Genomic DNA, 21,872 nt, shown 5'->3' with positions numbered 1-21,872 from the left:
CGAACACCACTTCTCTCTAAAACCAAATCTCCCAAGTATATAAAGAAGAAATTCCCAATTGACATGGTCAAAAGCCTTTTCCATGTCCAATTTAACTAAGATTCCAGATTTACCCATTATAATTCTGCTTTCCAAACATTCATTAGCAATTAAAACCAAATCCAGGATTTGTCATCCCCTCACAAATGCATTTTGAGACTTCAAAATAATCTTGTCCATGACCACACTCATGCGGTTAGCTAGCACCTTAGAAATGATCTTATACATCCCATTCACCAAGCTAATAGGGCGAAAATCCCTCATATCTACAGCATCCGGCTTTTTTTGGAATAAGAGTGATGAATGTAGCATTAAAACTCTTCTCCAATTTTAAGAAAGAATAAATTCTCCAAAAACTTTCATAATGTCTTCCTTCACAATATCCCAAAGAGCTTGAAAAAATGCCATAGAAAAGCCATCTGGACCCGGTGCCTTATCTTTAGACATACCTTTAACAACATCAAGAACTTCCTCTTCCTCAAAATTCCTCTTCAACCAATCTGCACTAAGCTGATCCATGGACTTGAAAGACAGCCCATCTAACTTAGGTCTCCAAGAATATTCTTCCCGAAAAAGCTTCTCATAATAATTCACAAAATCTCCAATCTTCCCATTGTCGGTAATAACATTATCACCTACATGAAGAACCTCAATCGCATTATGTCTACAGTGTGAATTAGCCATTTGTGAAAGAATTTTGTACATCTGTCACCTTCCTTCACCCAAAGAATTCTTGATTTTTGCCTCCACGAAATTTCTTCCACAAGAGTGAGCTTTTCAGTTTCTGCCATTACCCCTTTCTTCTTCTCCTTTTCCTCATAGGATATTCCATTCATCTCCATTTCCTCCAAAATATGAAGCTGCTCCATAAGCAGTTTTCTTTTATTATCAACATTGCCAAGAACCTCCACATTCCATCTTTTCAAATCCTGTTTTAACACCTTAAGCTTACCAGCCAAAACAAAGCTTGGAATACCAGAAAACTGATATGAAATCCACCACCTCCTTACCCTTTCAATAAAACCCTCATCCTCCAACCACATATTTTCAAATTTAAAATCTCTTTCCACTAACAATGCCCCCACAATCCAACAAGATAGGATAGGATATTGACATTACTCAATAGATTGGCCAACACTTTAGAAATAAAGTTATAGAGCCCTTGAAAAGACTAATGGGGCGGAAATCCTTCACATCATAAGCTCCCACCCTTTTTGGTATAAGTGCAATAAAAATAGCATTTAGACTCTTTTCAAACTTACCAAAAGAGAATAATTCATGAAAGAATTCCATCACATCCTCCCTAACAATGTCCCAACAATCCTAAAAGAAAGCCATAGTAAAACAATTTGGACCAAGAACCTTATCTCTGACCATCCCTTTTCCCACAGTAAGAACTTCGTTCTCATAGGTTGCTCAAAGAATCGATAGTATCAAACTCTAAACCATCCAATTTTGGCCTCCAATCATGCTGCTCTGTAAGAAGATTCTCATAGAAAAGATAAATATGTTCTGTAATGTCAGACTGATCGGAAAAGACACACCATCAACCTCAATCAATTCAATAGCATTATTTCTCTAATGAGACTTTGCCACCTATTTTGATACCAAGTTAAATCACAAATTTGTCCCAAAAATTAAAGCTGATGGGAAAGAGTGAGTTTACTCATTAATTATATCCTACACCAGCATGTTTCATCATTATCTTCGCCAATTACAAAAAACTAATTATGTCATCAAACAATCTATTTCTTTTATACCAATCTGTTTCTTTTTCTTCTTTTTTTCACTTATTAAAAAAAACAAATGACCACCTCATCTAGATGGCGTAATCATTTACCCAAAAGGGCTCAGTTAAAGGTACTCAATTTCCTCACTCCAAACTGAACTACAATTCGAAGAGTGGTGAGTAGTAAGTGAAATCTGGCAGGCTATATCCACCCAGCTCATAAGCTGGATATCAACACCTCGGTCCAACATGCTAAAAGATCCACCACACTCTTGGGCATAGCCCAATTCAACCCAGCCCTACTCATGATGCCATCCCAAAGCTCCCTCGCCACTTTGCAATGCAGAAAAATATGGTCCGTACTCGGTCGTTTCACCATACTTCTTACATAGGCAGACCACTCCAACACAATCATCGCTCTTTTCCTTAAATTTTCAGCTGTCAAAATCTTATCTAAAGCTGCAGTCCATGCAAAAAAAGCAACTTTAGGTGGCACCAGAACTCTCCATATACTTTTCCAAGGAAACATACAAGACTGGTGGTCTTGCAACACCTTATAAAAGGATTTGACAGAATTTTTTTGTTCCCTGAAAGTTTCCACAGCATTCTATCTCTCCCATTTCCTCCTATCTTCGTGGAGTAAAGAAAACTGTAAAAACCTACTAACTCCTCCACTTCCCAATCCTGCACATTTCTGGAAAAAGACAAGTTCCAATGCACTATGCCATTAGATCGACACAACACATCGGAAACAGCAACCTGTTGATTTTCAGCTAATCTGAAAACCCTTGGAAATGCAGAAAATAGAGCTCTCTCTCCGCTCCATTCGTCAAACCAGAAGCTGATTCTTGAGCCCTCACCAACCGCAAAATTGGTATGTGTTGCAAATACCTTCCACCCTTTTCTAATAAACTTCCAAAGACTCACTCCATAATTCCCCCTAACCTCCTTGGAGCTCCAACTCCTCCAATCACAGCCATACTTCCCCTCCACGACCATTCTCCACAACGACTCCCCTTCCAATTGAAATCTCCACAACCACTTTCCTAATAAGGCTTTATTGAAAGTAATCAAATTACGCACCCCCAAGCCCTCCATCTCCTTTGGACTACACACCTTTGGCCAACCCACAAGATGAAATTTGTGTTCCTCACCCAAACTACCCCACAAGAACACCCTAAAAAATTCTTCGATCCGATTGGCCACCCCCACCAGTAAAGGAAAAAGAGAGATAGTACGTAAGGAGATTGGAGAGAGTACTTTTGATGAGAGTAACTCTCCCACCTTTTGAAAGATAAAGTCTCTTCCATCCCGACAATCTTCTTTCTACCTTCTCTACTACCCCATCCCAAATGGATTTTGCTTTAAAGGAGGCTCCCAATGGAAGGCCAAGATAACACATAGGAAGAGCAGCCACTTTACAACCCAACAAATCAGCTAGAAGATCCATATTCTCCACCTCCCCCAACGGGACCAATTCCGACTTCCCCAAGTTTACCTTGAGACCTGAAATCGCCTCAAAACACAGGAGAGTACAGCCCTTAAAGCTTTAAGTTGTCCGCTGTCCGCATCACAGAAAATTAAAGTATCATCCGTGTACAATAAATGAGAGATGGATAACCCATTACTATAATTTCCCCCCCGAAAAACCAGCCAAGAACCCACCCCTTACAGCAGCTTCCACCATACAACTCAACGCCTCCATAATGACAACAAATAGAAAAGGAGATAACGGATCACCTTGTCTCAGGCCCCTCCAACTCTAAAAAAATCCACAAGGTTGCCCGTTTACTAGCATGGATAACCGGGCGGTTGAAACACAATGTTTAACCCAGCCACACCACTTATCACCAAATCCACATCTCCTTAACATATAAAGCAAAAACTCCCAGCTCACATGGTCATAAGCCTTTTCCATATCCAGCTTGCAAAGGACTCCCAGGATACCATCCCTCAACCGGCTGTCCAAGCACTCATTCGCTATCAAAACTGAATCCATAATTTGTCCACCCCGAAAGAAAGCATTTTGAGGTTTGGAGATTATTTTCTCCATCACCAAACTCATGCGGCTTGCTAGCACCTTTGAAATGATTTTATAGAGCCCTCCTACGAGACTTATAGGTCAGAAATCTTTCAACTCCATGGGCCCCGCCATCTTCGGAATGAGAGCAATAAAAGTGGCATTAAAGGACTTCTCAAACTTGTGACAAAGGTGAAACTCTTGAAAAACCTGCATCACATCATCCTTCACCACATCCCAACACTCTTGGAAGAAAGCCAAAGAAAAACCATCGGGGCTTGGGGCTTTGTCTTTGCACATACTACGCACCACTTGATGCACTTTGGCCTCCTCAAATGGTCTCTCCAGCCAACTTGCAGCACTATTATCCAGTTGATCGAAAAACAAACCATCCAATTTTGGGCGCCATCCCGCCGTCTCTTTGAGAAGCTGCTCATAATAGCTCACTATATGATCTTGGACATCCCCTCCGGGGCTTGAAACACCGTATCTCCCGATCAAAGACTGTCAATTACATTGACCCGCCTATGCGAGTTTGCCATTTTATGGAAAAACTTAGTACACTTGTCTCCCTCTTTCAACCATAGCATCCTAGATTTTTGTCTCCAAGAGATTTCTTCCGACAACAAAACCTTCTCTAACTCCGCCTCCGCCTCAACCTTCCTCAAAGAATTCTCCTCATTAGCCCCCCCAACTTCTAGAGAATGCAACTCCTCCCATAGAAGATTCTTTTGCTCATCCGTGTGTCTAAAAACCTCAATATTCCACCTCTTATTACAGTTTATGTAAACAATCTAAATTTAGACTTAAAAGGGCAGAATAAATCACATCATATAAACAATCCAAACCCAATCACATAAAACCCAAATTAACAAGGAAAAAAAACTATGGCACAGCAATCAACGATTTGCCCAGCTGTCTCGCCAGTGGCTTCAACCCACAGATGCTCAAAGAAAGTTTTGGTCAACCTATCCCCCAACAACCCATTTGCCACAGCACACAAAAAAAATAAAAAATAAAAAAGACACTTTAGCACCAAACTGTAGATGAACTGATAGAAGAATGGCAAAAATGTAACCGAGACGTTTATGTAGTGAAAAATGCTGTGTACGTAATCAGTTCCTATAAATGGAAAAACTTACTTTTTAAATCCGCTCCTAACCGCCTATTTACTTGTAAAAAAAATCAGCCCCTAACCATGAAAGGGATGTTACAAGTTGGCCTGCACAGGAGGTTTTATGTTTTGGAGCCAAATTATAGGGGGATAAACTGCAATTTCTCCAAATTTAAACTATGTCCTTTTCAATGAAATATGTCACCAGAACCTACTAGAAAACAGTAGATACCTGGAGCGCATATCTAGGGCCGGCATAACATCACCATTATCATCAGAGCCATCAGGTTTTGAACCCTTTTTGGGCTTCTGGAAGCGCCTAGCAGCAAGCTTTGAATGGCATTGTATTTCTAATAGCTGCCATATATCTCCAGCCATCGGCAAAATTGGATGGTCATACATACCATCAAGCTCATAAATTCTGATGCTCATCATCCCAGGCCAACCAATGTCACTCTCTCGGTTTTCTGAATCAGCATTAATATTAAGAACTGAAGCACCAGAATCTGGTGAAGCAGTGCATCCACGTAACACCGCCAATTCAACCATATTTTTCCGTTTGTTATAGGAGAATCCCATCCTTATAATTGAAGTCCCAGGAGAGAATATAAGCAAATAAAATCAGAAGAGAATATCAGTAAATAAAATCAATAGAGAATATCAGCAAATAAAATTAGTAGAAGAGTCCAAACATGGATTGAAGAGAAATGATTCCTGATATGGACTATACCTCAGCACTGGACAACCACACGAACCCACCCACCGAGGAAAAAACTCTTTGAGAAAAGGACGCTCAAGATTTCCAACTTTATTCGCCAAATGCCGGAACTGCATCTCAAATAGCATAAATATTTAGGTACCTCCACTAGGCATGTGTGTTGTGTTGTATGCCGACAACCATCAAGAATGATATTACAAACTCCAACATCCTTCCAATTAGAAAATCAGGAATATATATGCTCATCAAGAAAGTTTATCTAATAGAGAGAGATGCAAAGATGATGAAAGTAACAATAAGTTACAAGGTAGGTCCTGAACCTAAAGGATCTTTTCTCAAATATTTCAACATGATATCAAAAAACAATATATACATAGTTGGTAAAGTTGCAGATTCATGGTCATTTCCAGGCCAATCATCTCACCCGTTTAACAACAGTTGCACGGTTCACATCTTGAGACATACACCTAGATTTCACTGTCCATGTCACCTATGGACCTATATTGACACCCTGACATACATTGTTAGTATGGCCGCAACAAATCTCAGATAGTCTATGTTACAAAAGGAGGAAAGGTACTAAAAAATGGATACATCAGTAATAGCTACATAGTGCCTCATCTTGACTGAGAAGGCAAAAGCAGCACATTCATGGACAAAGCAGCACGCTCCACCATTATTAGAAGTACAAATTGTTTGAGCATTGTCTCAACTACAAAATTGGTCTACGGTTACGGTATGGAGGGTTTACTAGCTCCATGGGTGAACTACCCAATCCATGGACTCTGGTGAAATCACATTATTTGTCCCCTAAAAGATGTCACACTCACATTCTAAGACAACTCGCTTCATCCAACAGTGGAATGTCTCTTTCATCCAGATGGCGCAAGATTGAATCGTGGATCTCTTCATTTCCTTCTTTGATCTGTTATATTCTTAGGATGGGGAGCGGTGGAGAAGAAAAGATTAGGTAGACTCCTTTCTAGTTGCGAAGTTGTTAAAATCAGATCTTTGTATCATGTCATATATCCACATGCTAATAATGTCTTCCCTTGAAACAGTACTTAGAGGTGTAGAGCTACACTTTTGGATAAATTTAAGGAAAAACTGGGTGCTGATGATTGATTAGTGTTGTATGTGCAGAACAAGGGGTGAATTTGTTAACCATCATTTGCTTCACTGTGAAGTGGCTATAGCTTTATTGAAATTATTCATTTGGGTAATGCCTAGAAGCGTGACGGATCTCCTTGTGTTGGAAAAGAAAATTTGGTATGTATCATTGCGAAGTTTTGTGGAAACTACCTATGTCTTGACTAATGTGGGGTATATGGTGAGAACAAAATGATTGGTATTTTGAAGATTGTGAGAAATCAATGGATGAGCTCAAAGGTTGTTTTCCCTTAATATTGTGAGGCCACTCATATTTTTAAAATTGAACTTCCCTATCAGGATTTCCTTCTTTTCCTTTCAATGCGCATCTCTATTGTATACTGCACATGTACTTGCATTTCCTGACTTCAGAGATCGAATAAAACTTAAATTTACTCGTACCAAAAAAAATATATATATCATGGATACACATCAAGATAGCATGTTTTCTGCTAAAGAAAGGTCTTATCGATCTATTATTAATTTTTTTTATAAGTAACAAATTTTATTAATGAAAATAGGCATAGCCCAAGTACTCAGGGGACAATCTATTATTTATTACTCTCCTTATTAGAAAAAAAAAAAAAAAAAGAAAAAGAAAAAGGTTAACTCTTGTGAAATCATGTACAATTCTTGAGATATTCTTTTCTGTTTTTTTTTTAAATATAGGTAAGGGATAAATTTTTATTGATATGAATGAAATAGGCATAGGCCGTGTACATAGGAAGTATACAGAAAAACACCTAAATACATTCTAAGTGAGATGAATTAAAGACAAAAAAATCATGAACATTGTCCCCATTTAGTACAATAGTGAAAAACCAAAATAGCAAAGTGTGAAGAAAGAAATTCTTTAGCTTCTCCATTGTACGTTTCTTATCTTCAAAGCAACGCTCATTCATTTCTGACCAAATATACCACATGATACACAACAGGATCATCTTCCACACTACTGCCACTTGATGACAACCTTGCATCTTCCTCCAACACCCCACAACAAATCCACCACCTTCAAAGGAAACCCAAGCAATATCAACCCTTTGAAAGATCTCATCCCACAGCCCCTTTGCTACCTCACAATGAAGTAGAAGATGATCCATAGATTCTCCATTCTTCTTGCACATATAACACCAATCTATCACTACACATCCCCTCTTTCTTAGATTATCCATGGTCAAGATCTTCCCAAGGGCAGCATTCCATACAAAAATGGCCACTTTGGAGGGCACACGAGACCTCCATATATTCTTCCAACGGAACGGAAAATGATCTTGTGTTGACAAAATTTTATAGTATGCCTTAACAGTACATTTCTTATGATTATTAGACCTCCACTTCAATCTATCCTTTTGTGCCATAGGAGTCCCCTTGGAGTATAGTAGGCTAAAAAAATCTGATACAATAGGTAGTTCCCAATCATGGAAATCCCTATTAAAAAGAATATTCCACTGGTGAGAGCCATAAGAAAAGAGTCGCATATCCGCCACTGAAGCCTCCCTATTTGCTGCAATACAATAAAGAGCTAGAAACGCCCTTTCCAATGCATGATCCCCACACCACACATCTTGCCAAAAGCTTATACGATTGCCCTCACCGACTACATAGCAAATCTGATTATCAAAACATGGTCATTCCCTCCTTATAAACTTCCATAATCCCACACCATAGCCATCCTCTCACTTCGTTGGAGCACCAACCACCCCAAGCAGCTTCATATCTAACATCAATAATTGCCTTCCACAATGATCCCCCCTCCAAATAATATCTCCAAAGCCATTTCCCCAATAACACTTTATTAAAAGTTTTCAAGTCACCATACACAACTGGAGCACAGACTGTCTTCCATTTAACCAAATGAAACTTCTTCTCCTCTCCCATATCCCCCCATAAGAACACCTTAAAGAGTTTCTCGATCCTGTTCACCACCCCTACAGGCATAGGAAATAGAGATAAAAAAATTTGTAGGAAGGTTAGTAAGAGTGCTCTTGATAAGGGTGAGACGACCCTCTTTCAATAAATACATCCATTTCCAACCAGCCAACATTTTCTCTATCTTCTCTACCACCCCATCCCATATAGCTCGAGCCTTAAAAGTTGCTCCCAAAAGAAGGCTCAGATATTTCATTGGTAAAGAGGACACCTTACAATCCAAGATGCTTGCTAAACTGAGAATATTTGAGATGGCACCCACTGGAACCATCTTAGACTTACCAAGATTCACCTTGAGCCCCGACACTGCTTCAAAGCAAAGTAATAGTGCTTGTAGAGCTTGGATCTGGCTATTGTCCGCATCCCAAAAGAGTAAAGTATCATCTGCAAATAAAAGATGTGAGATGATAATAGTCACCAATGCCATTGCCCACCTTATAACTAGATAATAGACCACCATCCACAGCGGCCTGTACCATCCGACTAAGAGCCTCCATAACTATAACAAACAATAGGGAGAGATAATAGATCACCTTGCCGCAAACCCCGGGAACTATTAAAAAAACCAGTAGGTGTATCATTGACGAGAATAGAAAACCGGGCAATAGAAATACAGTGACGCATCCAAGAAATCCACCCATCACCAAATCCACACCTCCCAAGTAAGTATAGTAGGAATTCTCAATTCACATGATCAGAGGCCTTTTCCATGTCAAGCTTACAAAGAATACTTGAACATCCCTCCCTCAACCTGTGATCCAAGCACTCATTTGCAATGAGCACCGAGTCAAGAATTTGTCTCCCACGAGTAAATGTGTTTTGAGGCTTGGAGATAATATATTCCATCACAGGGCTTAACTGGTTGGCAAGAACCTTCGAGATAATCTTGTATACGCCACTAATTAGGCTTATAGGGCGAAAATCCTCATAATTGAAACCCTTTGTTTCTTGAGAATAAGAGCAATAAACATCGCATTAAGAGATCTTTCAAACTTTTGAAAAGAATGAAATTCACTAAAGACTTGCATGACATCACCCTTCACTATGTCCCAACAAGTTTGAAAGAAGCCAATAGAGAAACCATCTGAGCCCGATGCTTTATCCTTAGCCATACCAGAGATAACCTTGTAAATCTCATCTTCATCAAAAGGTCTCTCCAACACGCTCACACTCTGAGAATCAATTGCCTCAAAAGACAAGGCATCAAGCTTCGGCCTCCAACCAACCGGTAAAGTGAGAAGGGTCTCATAATAATGCACAATATGATTCTCTAATTCGGAAGAAGAAGACAACACTTCAGTACCTGAATGTAGTGTCTTGATAGCTATATTGCGCTGATGTGAATTTGCCACTTTGTGAAAGTCCTTCGTACACTTGTCACCCTCTTTCAACTAAAGGACCCTGGATTTTTAACGCCAAGAGGTCACCTCTGACAGCAAAACCCTCTCCAAATTTGTCATAACCGTGCTCTTCCTCAAAAGCCCCCTCCTTTGAAATATCTCCCAATAATTACCATCCCCCCTCTAACTCCTGCAATTCCTCCAAGAAGATAGCCATCATCAATTTAGCCTTCTGATTATCAATGTAGCCAAATACTTCCAGGTTCCACTTCTTCAGGTCTTGTTTCAAAGCCTTCAACTTACTTGCAAGAATAAAACTTGAAGTACCAGAGAACTAGTACGATGACCACCAAGCACTTACCAACTCTACAAAATCATCTGCTGTAAGCCACATGTTTTCAAATTTGAAGTATCGGCAACCTCTGTGAATGAGCTCACAATCTAGGAGGAAAATAATCAGAATTGACTCGAGCTAGCCATCTCTGACAAACCTCTAGAAAATGGGCTTCCCATGCTGGAGAGATAAGGAATTTATCTAATTTTGACCATACCTGTCTGTTTGGCCAAGTGTACTCGTCCCCTACCAAGGGAAGGTCCATGAGATTTAGATAAAAAATGAACTCGGGGAACTCCTCCATGGCCACATAATTCCGATAATGCCTTGATCACTCACTATGAAAGCGAGTAATGTTAAAATCGCCCCCCATACACCATGGCACATCCCATATGCCTACAAATGCCCATTCCCATCCGTCAACAACATTTTTGAATATGGTTGCTATTGAGAAATCTCCAATACACTCCTCAATCGCCTCAACCACTCTTTTATCCCACATAAGTAACACTCCACCTGAAGCTCCCAAAGAGGCCAAATAGGGCCAACCCACATATGAGCACCCCCATAAGCGCACAATACTTCTATCAATGCATCGCAACTTTGTTTCTTGATCTTGAGATATTCTCAAAGTATGATACAGTCACAAAGCTTGATATATAAGCACCATGTCCAATGATGAAGGAATGACCACATGGCTCAAGCGACCGTTCAAAGAGTGTGTGGTCCTTAAATTGGTAAAAATTAAGGTCCATGACAAATCACCGACCCGAATGGTTTCAATATGGCTTTCATTTAGGCTTGTTGGGATGCCATTAAAGATAACATTATGAAAGTATTCAAGTATTTTCATGCCAATAGTAAGTTTCTGAAAGGCCTTAATGCCATATTCATAGCCCTCATTCCCAAAAAGGCAAGGACAATGGATGATGGCAAAGAATACCAACCCATTAGCCTTGTCAATGTCGTGTACAGGATAATTTCTAACGTTCTTGCTAATAAGTTAAGTAGGACTGCTGCGAAGAGTATTTTTTTTTTTTTTTTATTGGCAACGGGTGTCTAGGATTAGCATCCCAACTAATCCCGGGGGTGCACAGACCCTCGGTAAGGAGTTTCCCGCAAGTACACCTCAGGTAATTTAAGAAGATTTAGTCCAATAGCCCCTAGAGATTGTTTGCACCCAAGGCGATTTGAACGTTAGACCTGGGTGGAGCATACTCCCAAGCCCAAGGCCTTTACCATTTGAGCCAACCCCTAGGGGTTTGTTAAGAAGATTATTTCAAAGCCACAAAATGTGTTTGTTAAAGGTACACAAGACTTGGTGCTTATTGTCAATGAGCATCTGGATAGTAAACTCAATTTAAGTGAGCCAAAGGCACTTTGCAAATTAGATATTAAGAAGGCCTATGATCATGTCGATTCACAACTTCTCCACTATTTGCTTGGGAGATATGACTTTGGGAAAAATGGCGATCACTTCTTCAGTTTGCTTTCTATATGGGTGAATGGCTCTGACTGGTTTTTCAATAGCTATCATAGTTTGAGATAGGGTGATTCAGTGTCTCTGTTACCTTTCGTTATTGTCATAGAGCCTCTCAACAAAATGTTATTGGCTACTGTAGATAGGGGTTCTCTCTCTAGCATTTCCATGGGGACTAATCGTCTTGGTGTACATTTCCCATTTATTGTTCGATACCTAAATAATAATTCAAGGCAAAATTATATTGAAGCCCCAAAATGCGTTTAGAAGAGGTATCAAATATTAGACATGATGCTTATTGTCAATGAATGCCTGGAAAGTAGACTTAAGTCGAGAGAACCAGGAATTCTTAGTAACCAGGAAAGTAGACTTAAGTCGAGAGAATGCATATGATCATGTCCACTAAGACTATTGGTATTATTTGCTAAAGAGGTGGTTTTAGGGAGAAATGACACGCTCTACAGTTTGGTTCTCTGTGTTGGTGAATGGTGCTCTTGGTGGTTTTTTTTTTTTTTTTAATCGATCGACAAGATTTTATTGATCAAAATAATATATAAGAGTCCAAGTATATGGGACATATACAAGAGCAGCACCTAAGCGTGCTAGTTTAGAGATACAAGGAATTCATGAAAAGGCATGCTATGAAAATCAATTACAATCGACCAATGGAGTAAAGTATTGAAAAATAAATTTCTTAGCTCATCAATTGACAACACTTGATCTTCAAAATTTCTTTCGCTCCTCTCCCTCCTAATACACCACCACAAACATATTGGAGTCATCTTTCAAATTGATATGATTTGAGAGTTACCCCAAATGTCTATCCACTAATCTAACTTGGCATCACCCACTAATCCCATATGAGCAAAGACTTCATTCCACAATGTCCTGGCAATCTCACAATGAAGTAGTAGATGGTCAACCAACTCTCCACTCTTTTTGTACATATAAAACCAATCCATGACCATAATTCAACATTTCCTTAGATTGTCTAGAGTGAGGATTTTCATCAAGGAAGCTGTCCATACAAAAAATTTTGCCTTTAGGGGGTGCCTTTGTCTTCCAAATACTCTTCCATAGGAATGGATTTGTATTATGCATTGTCATGGCTTGGTAGAAAGAGCAGACTATGAACTTCGCTTTCTTACAGACACCAAAAGATCCCGTCTTCGACTTCCCCCAAAAAATGGGTGTAGTAAACTAGGTCATAGAACTCAGAAAAGAGTCAATTTCCCAATCTTCAATAGCTCTCGTGGTTTGAGGCAAAGTGACCCATTATATCCATTACTCTTAGTGATTGTCATGGAAGTTGTTAGTAGAATATTGTCAACAATGGTGGAGGGTGGCTCTCTCTCTAGATTTTTGGTGGGAATGATACCTATGGTATACTCAACAATTCTCATTTGTTGTTTGCAAACGGCAATTTGATACTATGTGGGGCGAACCAAGTTCACAACCACTCTTTGAAGGCACTCCTCATATATGCTTTGAAGTTGATTCTAGCTAAAAAGTGAACTCGGCCAAGTTAGAATTGGTTCTGGTGGAAATATCCCTTATTTATGTGGGGGAGTTTGGCTAGCATATTGGGTTGCAAGTTGTGATATCCCATTCTGATAAATAATAAGCAGTATATGGGATCCCACATTGCTTGGAAAAAAGAAGTTCTTACTCTTTATAATATTCCAATGAGCTCTAATTGTATCATTGACTAATCTTTTTGAAGTATAGACCATGTAGCTTGGGCCTTCCAATGGGGTGTCATAAATGGAATAAGAGCTTATCCAAAATAGAAATGTGATACCCCATTCTGATAAGTGATAAGGATAGGTGGTGTATAGGATTCTACATTGTTTGGAAAGAAGAAGTTCTTACTTTTTATAATATTCCAAAATGGCTCTAATTATATCATTGACTAGTCCTTTTGGAGTAAAGGTCATGTGACTTGGGCCTTCCATTGAGGTATTACAAATAGTATTAGGCTCTATTCCAATAAAAAATGTGGGATTTGAGTCATACTACCTACGACGGACTGGCCCAATGAAGACGTCGAGAATATAAGGAGGGGATTGTGATACCTCATTTTGGTAAGTGATAAGGGTATATAGTGTATAGAATCCCACATTGTTTGAGAATGAGAAGTTTTTGCTCTTTATAATATTCTAATGGAGCTCCAATTGTATCATTGATTAGTCCTTTCGAAGTATATGTGACTTGGGCCTTCCATTGGGACGTTACAAAAGTTATCCTCTTTGCTTATGAAATGTACCTTAATTTTCTTTTGATAGCATCCTATAAGGCTAAGTCCATTTGGGAATGTGTGATTGCCGATTGGAAAGACTAAACAAAAGTTGGCTAGTTGGAAGAGGGAGTATATGTCGAAAGGTGGAACTATCACCCATACTAAGAGCACTCTTTCCAACTTGCCTACATATTTCTTGTCCTTATTCCCCTTTTCTAAATAAGGAAGAATCATTTCATTGTTAGAGATTGGTGCCTATATGGGCTGAAAAATAGGGTATCTGTCCACCACCTATTGCTCCATTTTGAGATTGTCAAAACATTGTAGAATGGCATTTTTGGTAGAATTGGTTTGGCTTGAGTTATATGCAAAAGAAACAAACCTCTCTACCAACTGGAGAGGAATTAACGGTAGGCCACAAATTGCTTGTGGAAAATGGTCTCCATCTCTCTAGTGTGGTGGTGTACTTGTAGGAAAGGAGTTTTCGAGGATCATGAACAAACAACAAAAGAGCTTAAAGTTTCTTTTTCAATACTTTGATCCTTTGGGCAACCGTTACACATTTTGTTTATGTTCTAATTGATGTTCTTCATATGTTCTATGTACTAAGGCTACTTTTGCATTTTCTAATAATAAAATTTTCATCTTATTATAGAAAAAAAAAAAAAAAAAAAAAAGCTTTTTAAGGTGCCCCTTGTTCTAGAACTCAAAGATGAGAATAATGCCAATAATAGCTCGTTCAATTTGATTGTGCTAATGGAACAGCACAAATTAGAGTTCACTTAGAATAGTAGCATTGGATTATGCATCAGCATATGCAAACTCTTCAAATGTTATTTTACTAACTATTTCTCTCTCCTCCCATCTCTATCTCACAACCCTTTCCTCTTCTACCTTCCTCAACAACACAACAAACCTTCACCTTCACCTTCATTTTATTATTATAATATATTATATTATATTTTTTTATCATTATATTTGTATTATTAATGTCACGTGTATGTAGTGGATGCTAATTGCAAAATATATATAAAAAAATTAATTTTAGGAAAAAAATTAATAATAATAATAAAATAATTATTATTTTGACTCAAAGATGCATAATCCAATGAGAGTTTTTCTTGAATGGCAAAGTCAATATCCAAAAGTGGTGTTTTTGCATATGCATATGCATAAACCAATGCCAATGCTCTTAGGTTGTGTTACTACTATTTAATATTTTATCATTAATTTTCACTACTTTTTACTACTGTTCACTATTATGTAATATTTTATAATTATTTTTTCACCACTTTTTCACTACTATTCACATATTATTTAAGATCACCTCACTACCCAAACGTAGCCTTAAATTGCAGGGCGTAATGTACCAATAGTTGATATCATTTTTCCATAGTATAATGCCATTACCTCCTTTGTACTGAGAGATCTGGATGTACGAGTTGAATCCTGTGCTCGAGAAACTATCGTCTGCAAAATCTGTACAGACAAATCAAGAACAAAAGTCATCAGTATGGAAGATTGTGATTTCAACATTGACAAATTATAGTCACGTTGAGATCCACATGCATATGCAAACACGTTACTAACGAAAAAAAGTATAAAATATATGACCATAAATTGCAAATGGCATCAGGCCTCGTTTGTTTACTCAATTCAAATGAGATGAGATGAAATGTTTGGTTGAAAGTTGAATTTGAAAAAGTTGAATCGTTTATTATATTTTGTATAGGAATTTGAAAAAATTGTAATGATTATATAAGATGAGATGAGATGATATAATTTGGTTTTATGTAAGCAAACCAGCCCTAAAAAGTCGGAGGGACAATGCGGACCCAAGAGCAGCAGATGTGCTGTGGTTGGTTTTGGGAGGTGAAAAATTATTAGCAGTGTTTTTCCGTATATAACTTCATCAGCACACATGAGCTTGAATCCTCAGCCTTCATGGGCGAGACCAACATTAATATATTTATTTGACCTATTTAAAAAAATAAAATAAAATCTTGAATACTCAGCTTTTACTTGAATACCTTTTACATGAAAATCAAGCAAAAACTTCGATCTCCACTCCTCCCAAAAACAATTTATGTAAGCACAATTGGCAATTGAAATATTGTCACAATCTTTTATCAAGAAAGGCTAACTCCACCATCAAAGGCACAGTATTTGCTATCAAACCACCTGTTATATGTTATTAGAAGTATAACACCATTATAATTTCAAAATCATTATTTCAACGACAACTTCAAAGACAATGATGACATCAACACAAACTATAACTAAAGCAAATATAAGGGACTGTGAAAGGAATATGGACATATCTCATAGCAACTGATGAGAAATAGCTTCATAAAGGCTGACTACATAAATTGCACATTCATTTCCTTCTACATGTGCATTTACACTTTTATGTCAAAGTTACCCTCACCTATATTTTCAATACAAGTTAATTTTTTTTTTATAAGTAAATGAAGTTTATTAACAGAGACAGGCATAGCCCAAGTACACAAGATGGTATACATGGGGTAAAACCTATCTAGGTCGATTCAACACAAGTTAATATCAACAGCATTTATAAAACCTCCAACATCTGCCACCTCATCCCAAAACCAAAGATAAATAGAAAATACAAACTAGAGGAAAAATAACAGAACTTGATGATTCTGGAACACAAGCTAGCTTTCACAAATTGATTAAATTACTGAAAATGCCAATATTGTCATCACAAGGCACCAACTGTGACAGAGTATATGCCAAAATATTATAAGTTCCCAACCAGTATTGTTTATCACGATTGAACACTACAATTTAAGTAAAAAGTGGATCATACGCGGCGTAAGATTGAGGAAATCAGCTCTCTAGATTTATCATCAATAAATCGACTGAGGGAATTACAATTCAACAGTACAATGAAATAAACGAAAAATTAATAATAAGTAAAAGAAAAAAAAAAAAAAAAAAAAAAAAAGAGAGAGAGAGAAATTGAGTGACCTCCCCGTGATTGAGATAAGAAACATTGAGGGCTAAAGGGTAAGAAAAAATTGAAGTGCATGTGTGGGGTGGGAAGAATACCCCAATGCTTTTCAGTTTCAGCTGGTTAAACAACTTCCATTTGGGCAGCCTATGGATCCACTTTCAGGAAAAAACTATGAACGACTCGCATACTGTTTAACAATATTCCTGAAATCCTGAGGTCCTAATATCTTTATGAAGATCGATAACTATCAAAATAAAATTATTTTTTCATTTTGATAGAGTAGAACCTCACCAAGGCAAGGCCCTTCAAATCCACCTCAACACCCTGAATAAACGAGTCTACCAGCCAGAACCGTGTATCAAGTAATTCAGAATAATTTCTAGCGCAAAATTGAACCGTGTATCTGGGCCCACATATGTAACATCCCGAGGAAGGTCCAAGCCAAATCTGGGCCTATACTCCAAAAGGAATAGTCTATGATACAATTGAAGCCTCATTGAAACTATTATAAAGAGCAAGAACTTCTCCTTATCAAGCAATATGGGATCCCATGTACCACCTACCCTTATCACTCAGTATGAGGTATCACAATCTCCCCCCACCCCCTCCCCCCAACTCAAAAAAAAAAAAAAAAAAAGAAATCCCAACATGTTGGGCCAGTCCATCGTAGGTGGCATGGCTCAAGTCCTACATTTCTAGTTGAGATAAGCTCTGATACCATTTGTAACATCCCTAGTAAGGCCTAAGCCACATTTGGGCCTATACTCCAAAGAGACTAATCATTGATACAATTGGAGCCCACTGAAATTATTATAAATATAAAGAACTTTTCCTTTACAAGCAATGTGGGATCCCAGATACTACCCATCCTTATCACTCAGTATGGGGCATCACAACAACTAATCTCAAGCCCACCCTTTGACCACTAGGCTACACCCTAATGGGTCTATTAAAATAAAACTTCAAAAAGATATATTAAAGACATAGAAAAACCAATCAATGCAACAAGCTCAAAAAATTGCTCATGTTTCTCATCCATCAAAATAGTGCTAGCCAAACAACAAAGTATCTAGGGGTCTTACATTACGGAAAGACTCAGGCCCCATCTGCTTTTCCAACATTTGAATGATTGCCACCTTTAAAGAACCAACCAATTAGTTACTTAAAACTATAATACAAAAGCAATTTAAAAATGTAGGCATACTTGAGATGGGGAAAAACTCAAAGTGAACTCACAGCCTTCCATGATCTTATTTTTCCGATTAGACCAATGCACTGGGTTCCATACAAATCCTTACAAGATGCGGAGAGGCTCAAAGCAGTTGCACCACTATAATCTGCCTTGCAAACCGCACAGTTTGCCTGCACTTACAAAAAGAAAATGGCACTAATTTTTAAGTAAAATTATAAATAAACTACATAGAATTAAAATCTGCATTTCTTTAGAAAAAAGTAAATTGCCACAACTTTTTTTTATGAGTAAAAGTAAAACTGTATTAATAGAAAAAAGCATAGCCCAAGTACACAGGGAGTATACACAGAATACGCCTAATAACCACTAACACTAGTGATGGATACAAGCAAATTATGAAAACTGTCCTCATTACAAATAATGGCCAAGGCCCACGAAAACAGTGTGTTAAAAAAGTTGCCACCACAACTTTTTGATAAGGTAATTTTATTCAAAATGCTGGGGGCACAACCCGAGTATACAGGAAACATACCATAAGAAACACCCAACTATGTGGAAGACGAGAGAACATAATCCATAAAATAGGCAATTTAAAGTTACTGCTAGTGCAAAATCAAATCCAATAAGTCTGAATCTACAGCTCATTTCAACCCCACGTTTGATCACTACGTTGCACCCAGACAGGTTTCACCGAAGTGAAAACATTAAAAAGGCAAGTCAAAAAATTTTTAAATGAAAGGAACATAAAGAAGTGGAAAGGATGAAAAAAAAAAAAAAAAAACCACAGGCATATGTCGAGGAATAAATCCAACAACAGCTAGATTTTATTTCTACAGAAAAACAGAAATTTCGGCAAGAAAACTGAGGGAACAACCACAAGGTGACAAATCCATCAAGTGGCCAAAAAATATGGCATTTGCATAAATTGTAATTGCCCCGAGTGAAGAACGCAGGAGATAAACGTCACCATAGTTTTAAATAAGCCTTCCTCTATTGGAATAAATCCCCCTTCCAAACTAGCAATCTGATTCAGCACCTTAATGTAAACAACTAGTCCACATAACAACAGATATTAGCCTATTAGGTATGTAGCACATGCATGTACGAAAAGAAAAGCAAACCTTGTATCGCCGATAACGCGCTTCATTATTTCCCAAATTTTTCTTGATAAAATAATCCGTCAAGAAACCAGCAAGGCCATCCAGCAGCCATTCTGAACAATGAGCACAAGCAATGACAGCAAAAAACGATTTTCTCAACTCTTATGGAAAATAAAAAAAGTACCAATAATCTAAGTTCAGCACAGTACAAACAAAAAAAAAATACTGTACCAACTTACCATCATTTGGTGCCTCAGGAGTGATATAGACACCAAACCACTGTCTTGCAAGGGCATAAGCAAGTTTAATCCTTGTGTCTATAGTCTGCCACAGAAATGTTTCCCATCAACATGATGCAGTAAATCAAAGTAAATTTAGATCGGCTTTCCCGAATGGCAACTCTAATGAAGATCAAAACTGTTTAGTCTCGCACAAACGTGACCATTGCATCTTACAATAAGGAGAAGACAAATTTAACAAACAAAACAATTAATCATAGCCCTTATTTAGACAAACTCTAGTTGTCATAAAATTGTTCTTAAAAAAAAAAAGACTCCAATAAGCTTCAATAGCTGAAGGAAGACAGGATGAAGTGTTTCATGTTACCATTTGAACAGTACATGCAAATAGTACAAGGCTTCGTTTGGTTTCATCTGTCCACAAGGATTAAACACAGTATGTTGTATAATTATAGACCAAAGTAGTGAATAGCAAGCTTTCCTTTCTCTTCATTTCACCATTTAGGCAATTGAGAAATGTTTCCATAAAACAAAACGCAAGTCAACAGAAAATACGTTCCAGTTAAGAAATGTTAGAACGATGCGCAAAAAAGACTTTTGCATCCACAAAGCAGGAACCATTTTCCACCCCACTTAACTCCAACAAAAAGAACTATCTTCCAACCATCACTACTACCCATTGCTTAGACTCTTAGGTTGAGGGTAATAATGACGATCTGTAGCTCAAGGCTACAAGGATAACTACCAATGCCTACACCGCGCTCCTCTATGACACGTTCTTTGGCTCTATATCCACCTTTCTTGAGAACAACAACTTCGAAAAAGCCAGCCATTCTGAAATCTCTTTCAGTGTCAAACTGACTTGTTGGAATCAGCATTACTTTTTTTTTTTTTTTGATAAGTAGAAATAAAATTTTATTGAAGTGAATGAAAAAAGGTATAGCCAATGTACACAGGGAGTATACAGAAGAAATGCCTAAAAACATTCTAAAGACGCTAAGTAAAAGATAAGAAGTCATGAACATTGGTTCCATGAAGCACAATGGCTGAAAACCAGAGCAGTAACGTGTGTAAGAAAAAATTCTGAAGTTCTGCCATAGTGCGCTCCCTATCTTCAAAGCACAGCGCATTCCTTTCCGACCAAATACACCACATAATGCACAACGGTACCATCTTCCATACTGCCGCCACCAGAGGACAGTCGTGAATATCCTTCCAACAAGGAATTAGATCAACCTCCCTCAATGGCATTACCCAAGAAACCAGCATTACTTCTTTGGTGAATGGTTCATGCTGCTCTCTTTCTCTCACCCTTTTCTGCGATGTGCAAGCAATATTGCTGGGCAAAATCAGTGGGGTTGGTTCTTGAAGATGGTGGATGTTCTGTCACAGGAGGAAGGGTCAAAGGAATTGCCCAACGAGCTCCAACAGCCATGACAGGTTTTCGGCCTTGGAAAAATATGCCAGGTTGAAGAGGGTTCACAATGTTCCATTGTGAGGTGGCCAGGGATCTATGGACCTCACTATCTCATACTTTTGGGATTGAGTGATCTAGCGTTGAGGTGGTCGACTTGATGCCTTGTTAATGAAGTCCCCTAAGCAGCCATAGCAATTATGGTCGATTCTATTTATGTTTGGATGGCAGCACAAAATAGATTCTTTCCACTAACTTTCTAGATTTTATTGAATTTTGTTTTTTCTTTATTGCCCTAGTTAGCTGTTTCTTTGTTGAATTTTATACTAGGATTTTCTCTTTGCAGTAAAGAAGAATTTTATTGAAAATAGGAATAGGCAAGAGCCCATGTACACGGGGTATATACAAGAGCGTCACCAATGCATGGTGATTCAGTGATACAAAGAATTCATGAAATTTCATGCTGTTAAAATCAATTACAATCAATCAATGGAGTAAAGTATTAAAAAAGAAAGTTCTAAACTCTTCCATTGACCGCTCACGATCGTCAAAGCTTCTTTCGATGAATGCTAGGGTTGCACCCCTTTTTTAATAAAGTTGCCTTACTTATCAAAATATAATGTTTTAGTAACAACATCTTCCAACCAAAAGAAACTACATTAAAATAAACAGAGACTTGGTTAAAAGTTGCACTTGCTTTTCAAGGCTTATTGTTGTCCTATTTTTATTTATTTATTTATTGAAAAAATGGCATGGTAGACAATGTCTGCAGAGCAATTCAACTTCATAATCTCTAAAAGAACAAAAACAAAAAGTTGGAAAAAAGGAGGATCATTGAGCATGTAAAACAAAAAAGAGT

General features: G+C 37.9%; 1 protein-coding gene across 3 annotated transcripts in view; it reads right to left on the bottom strand.

Moving 5' to 3' along the window:
• Positions 1 to 21,872, bottom strand: part of LOC122296385 (transcription initiation factor TFIID subunit 2) — a 58,477-nt gene that overhangs the window by 25,141 nt on the left and 11,464 nt on the right. For 2 of the 3 annotated variants that reach the window (XM_043106017.1, XM_043106019.1), the window contains 7 exons: positions 19,600 to 19,684; positions 19,382 to 19,473; positions 18,305 to 18,430; positions 18,151 to 18,204; positions 15,502 to 15,570; positions 5,633 to 5,730; positions 5,135 to 5,482 (listed from right to left, as the gene is read on the bottom strand). In XM_043106017.1, coding sequence (XP_042961951.1) covers positions 5,135 to 5,482; positions 5,633 to 5,730; positions 15,502 to 15,570; positions 18,151 to 18,204; positions 18,305 to 18,430; positions 19,382 to 19,473; positions 19,600 to 19,684 — 872 coding nt within the window. The remainder of the gene's footprint in view (positions 1 to 5,134; positions 5,483 to 5,632; positions 5,731 to 15,501; positions 15,571 to 18,150; positions 18,205 to 18,304; positions 18,431 to 19,381; positions 19,474 to 19,599; positions 19,685 to 21,872) is intronic. The other variant, XM_043106018.1, reaches the window with a different exon arrangement.

This window comes from Carya illinoinensis, chromosome 15 (assembly GCF_018687715.1).
Source record: "Carya illinoinensis cultivar Pawnee chromosome 15, C.illinoinensisPawnee_v1, whole genome shotgun sequence".
Lineage (NCBI taxonomy): Eukaryota > Viridiplantae > Streptophyta > Magnoliopsida > Fagales > Juglandaceae > Carya > Carya illinoinensis.
Note: the sequence above shows the minus strand (reverse complement) of the source record. Positions and strands in the feature narration are given on the sequence as shown.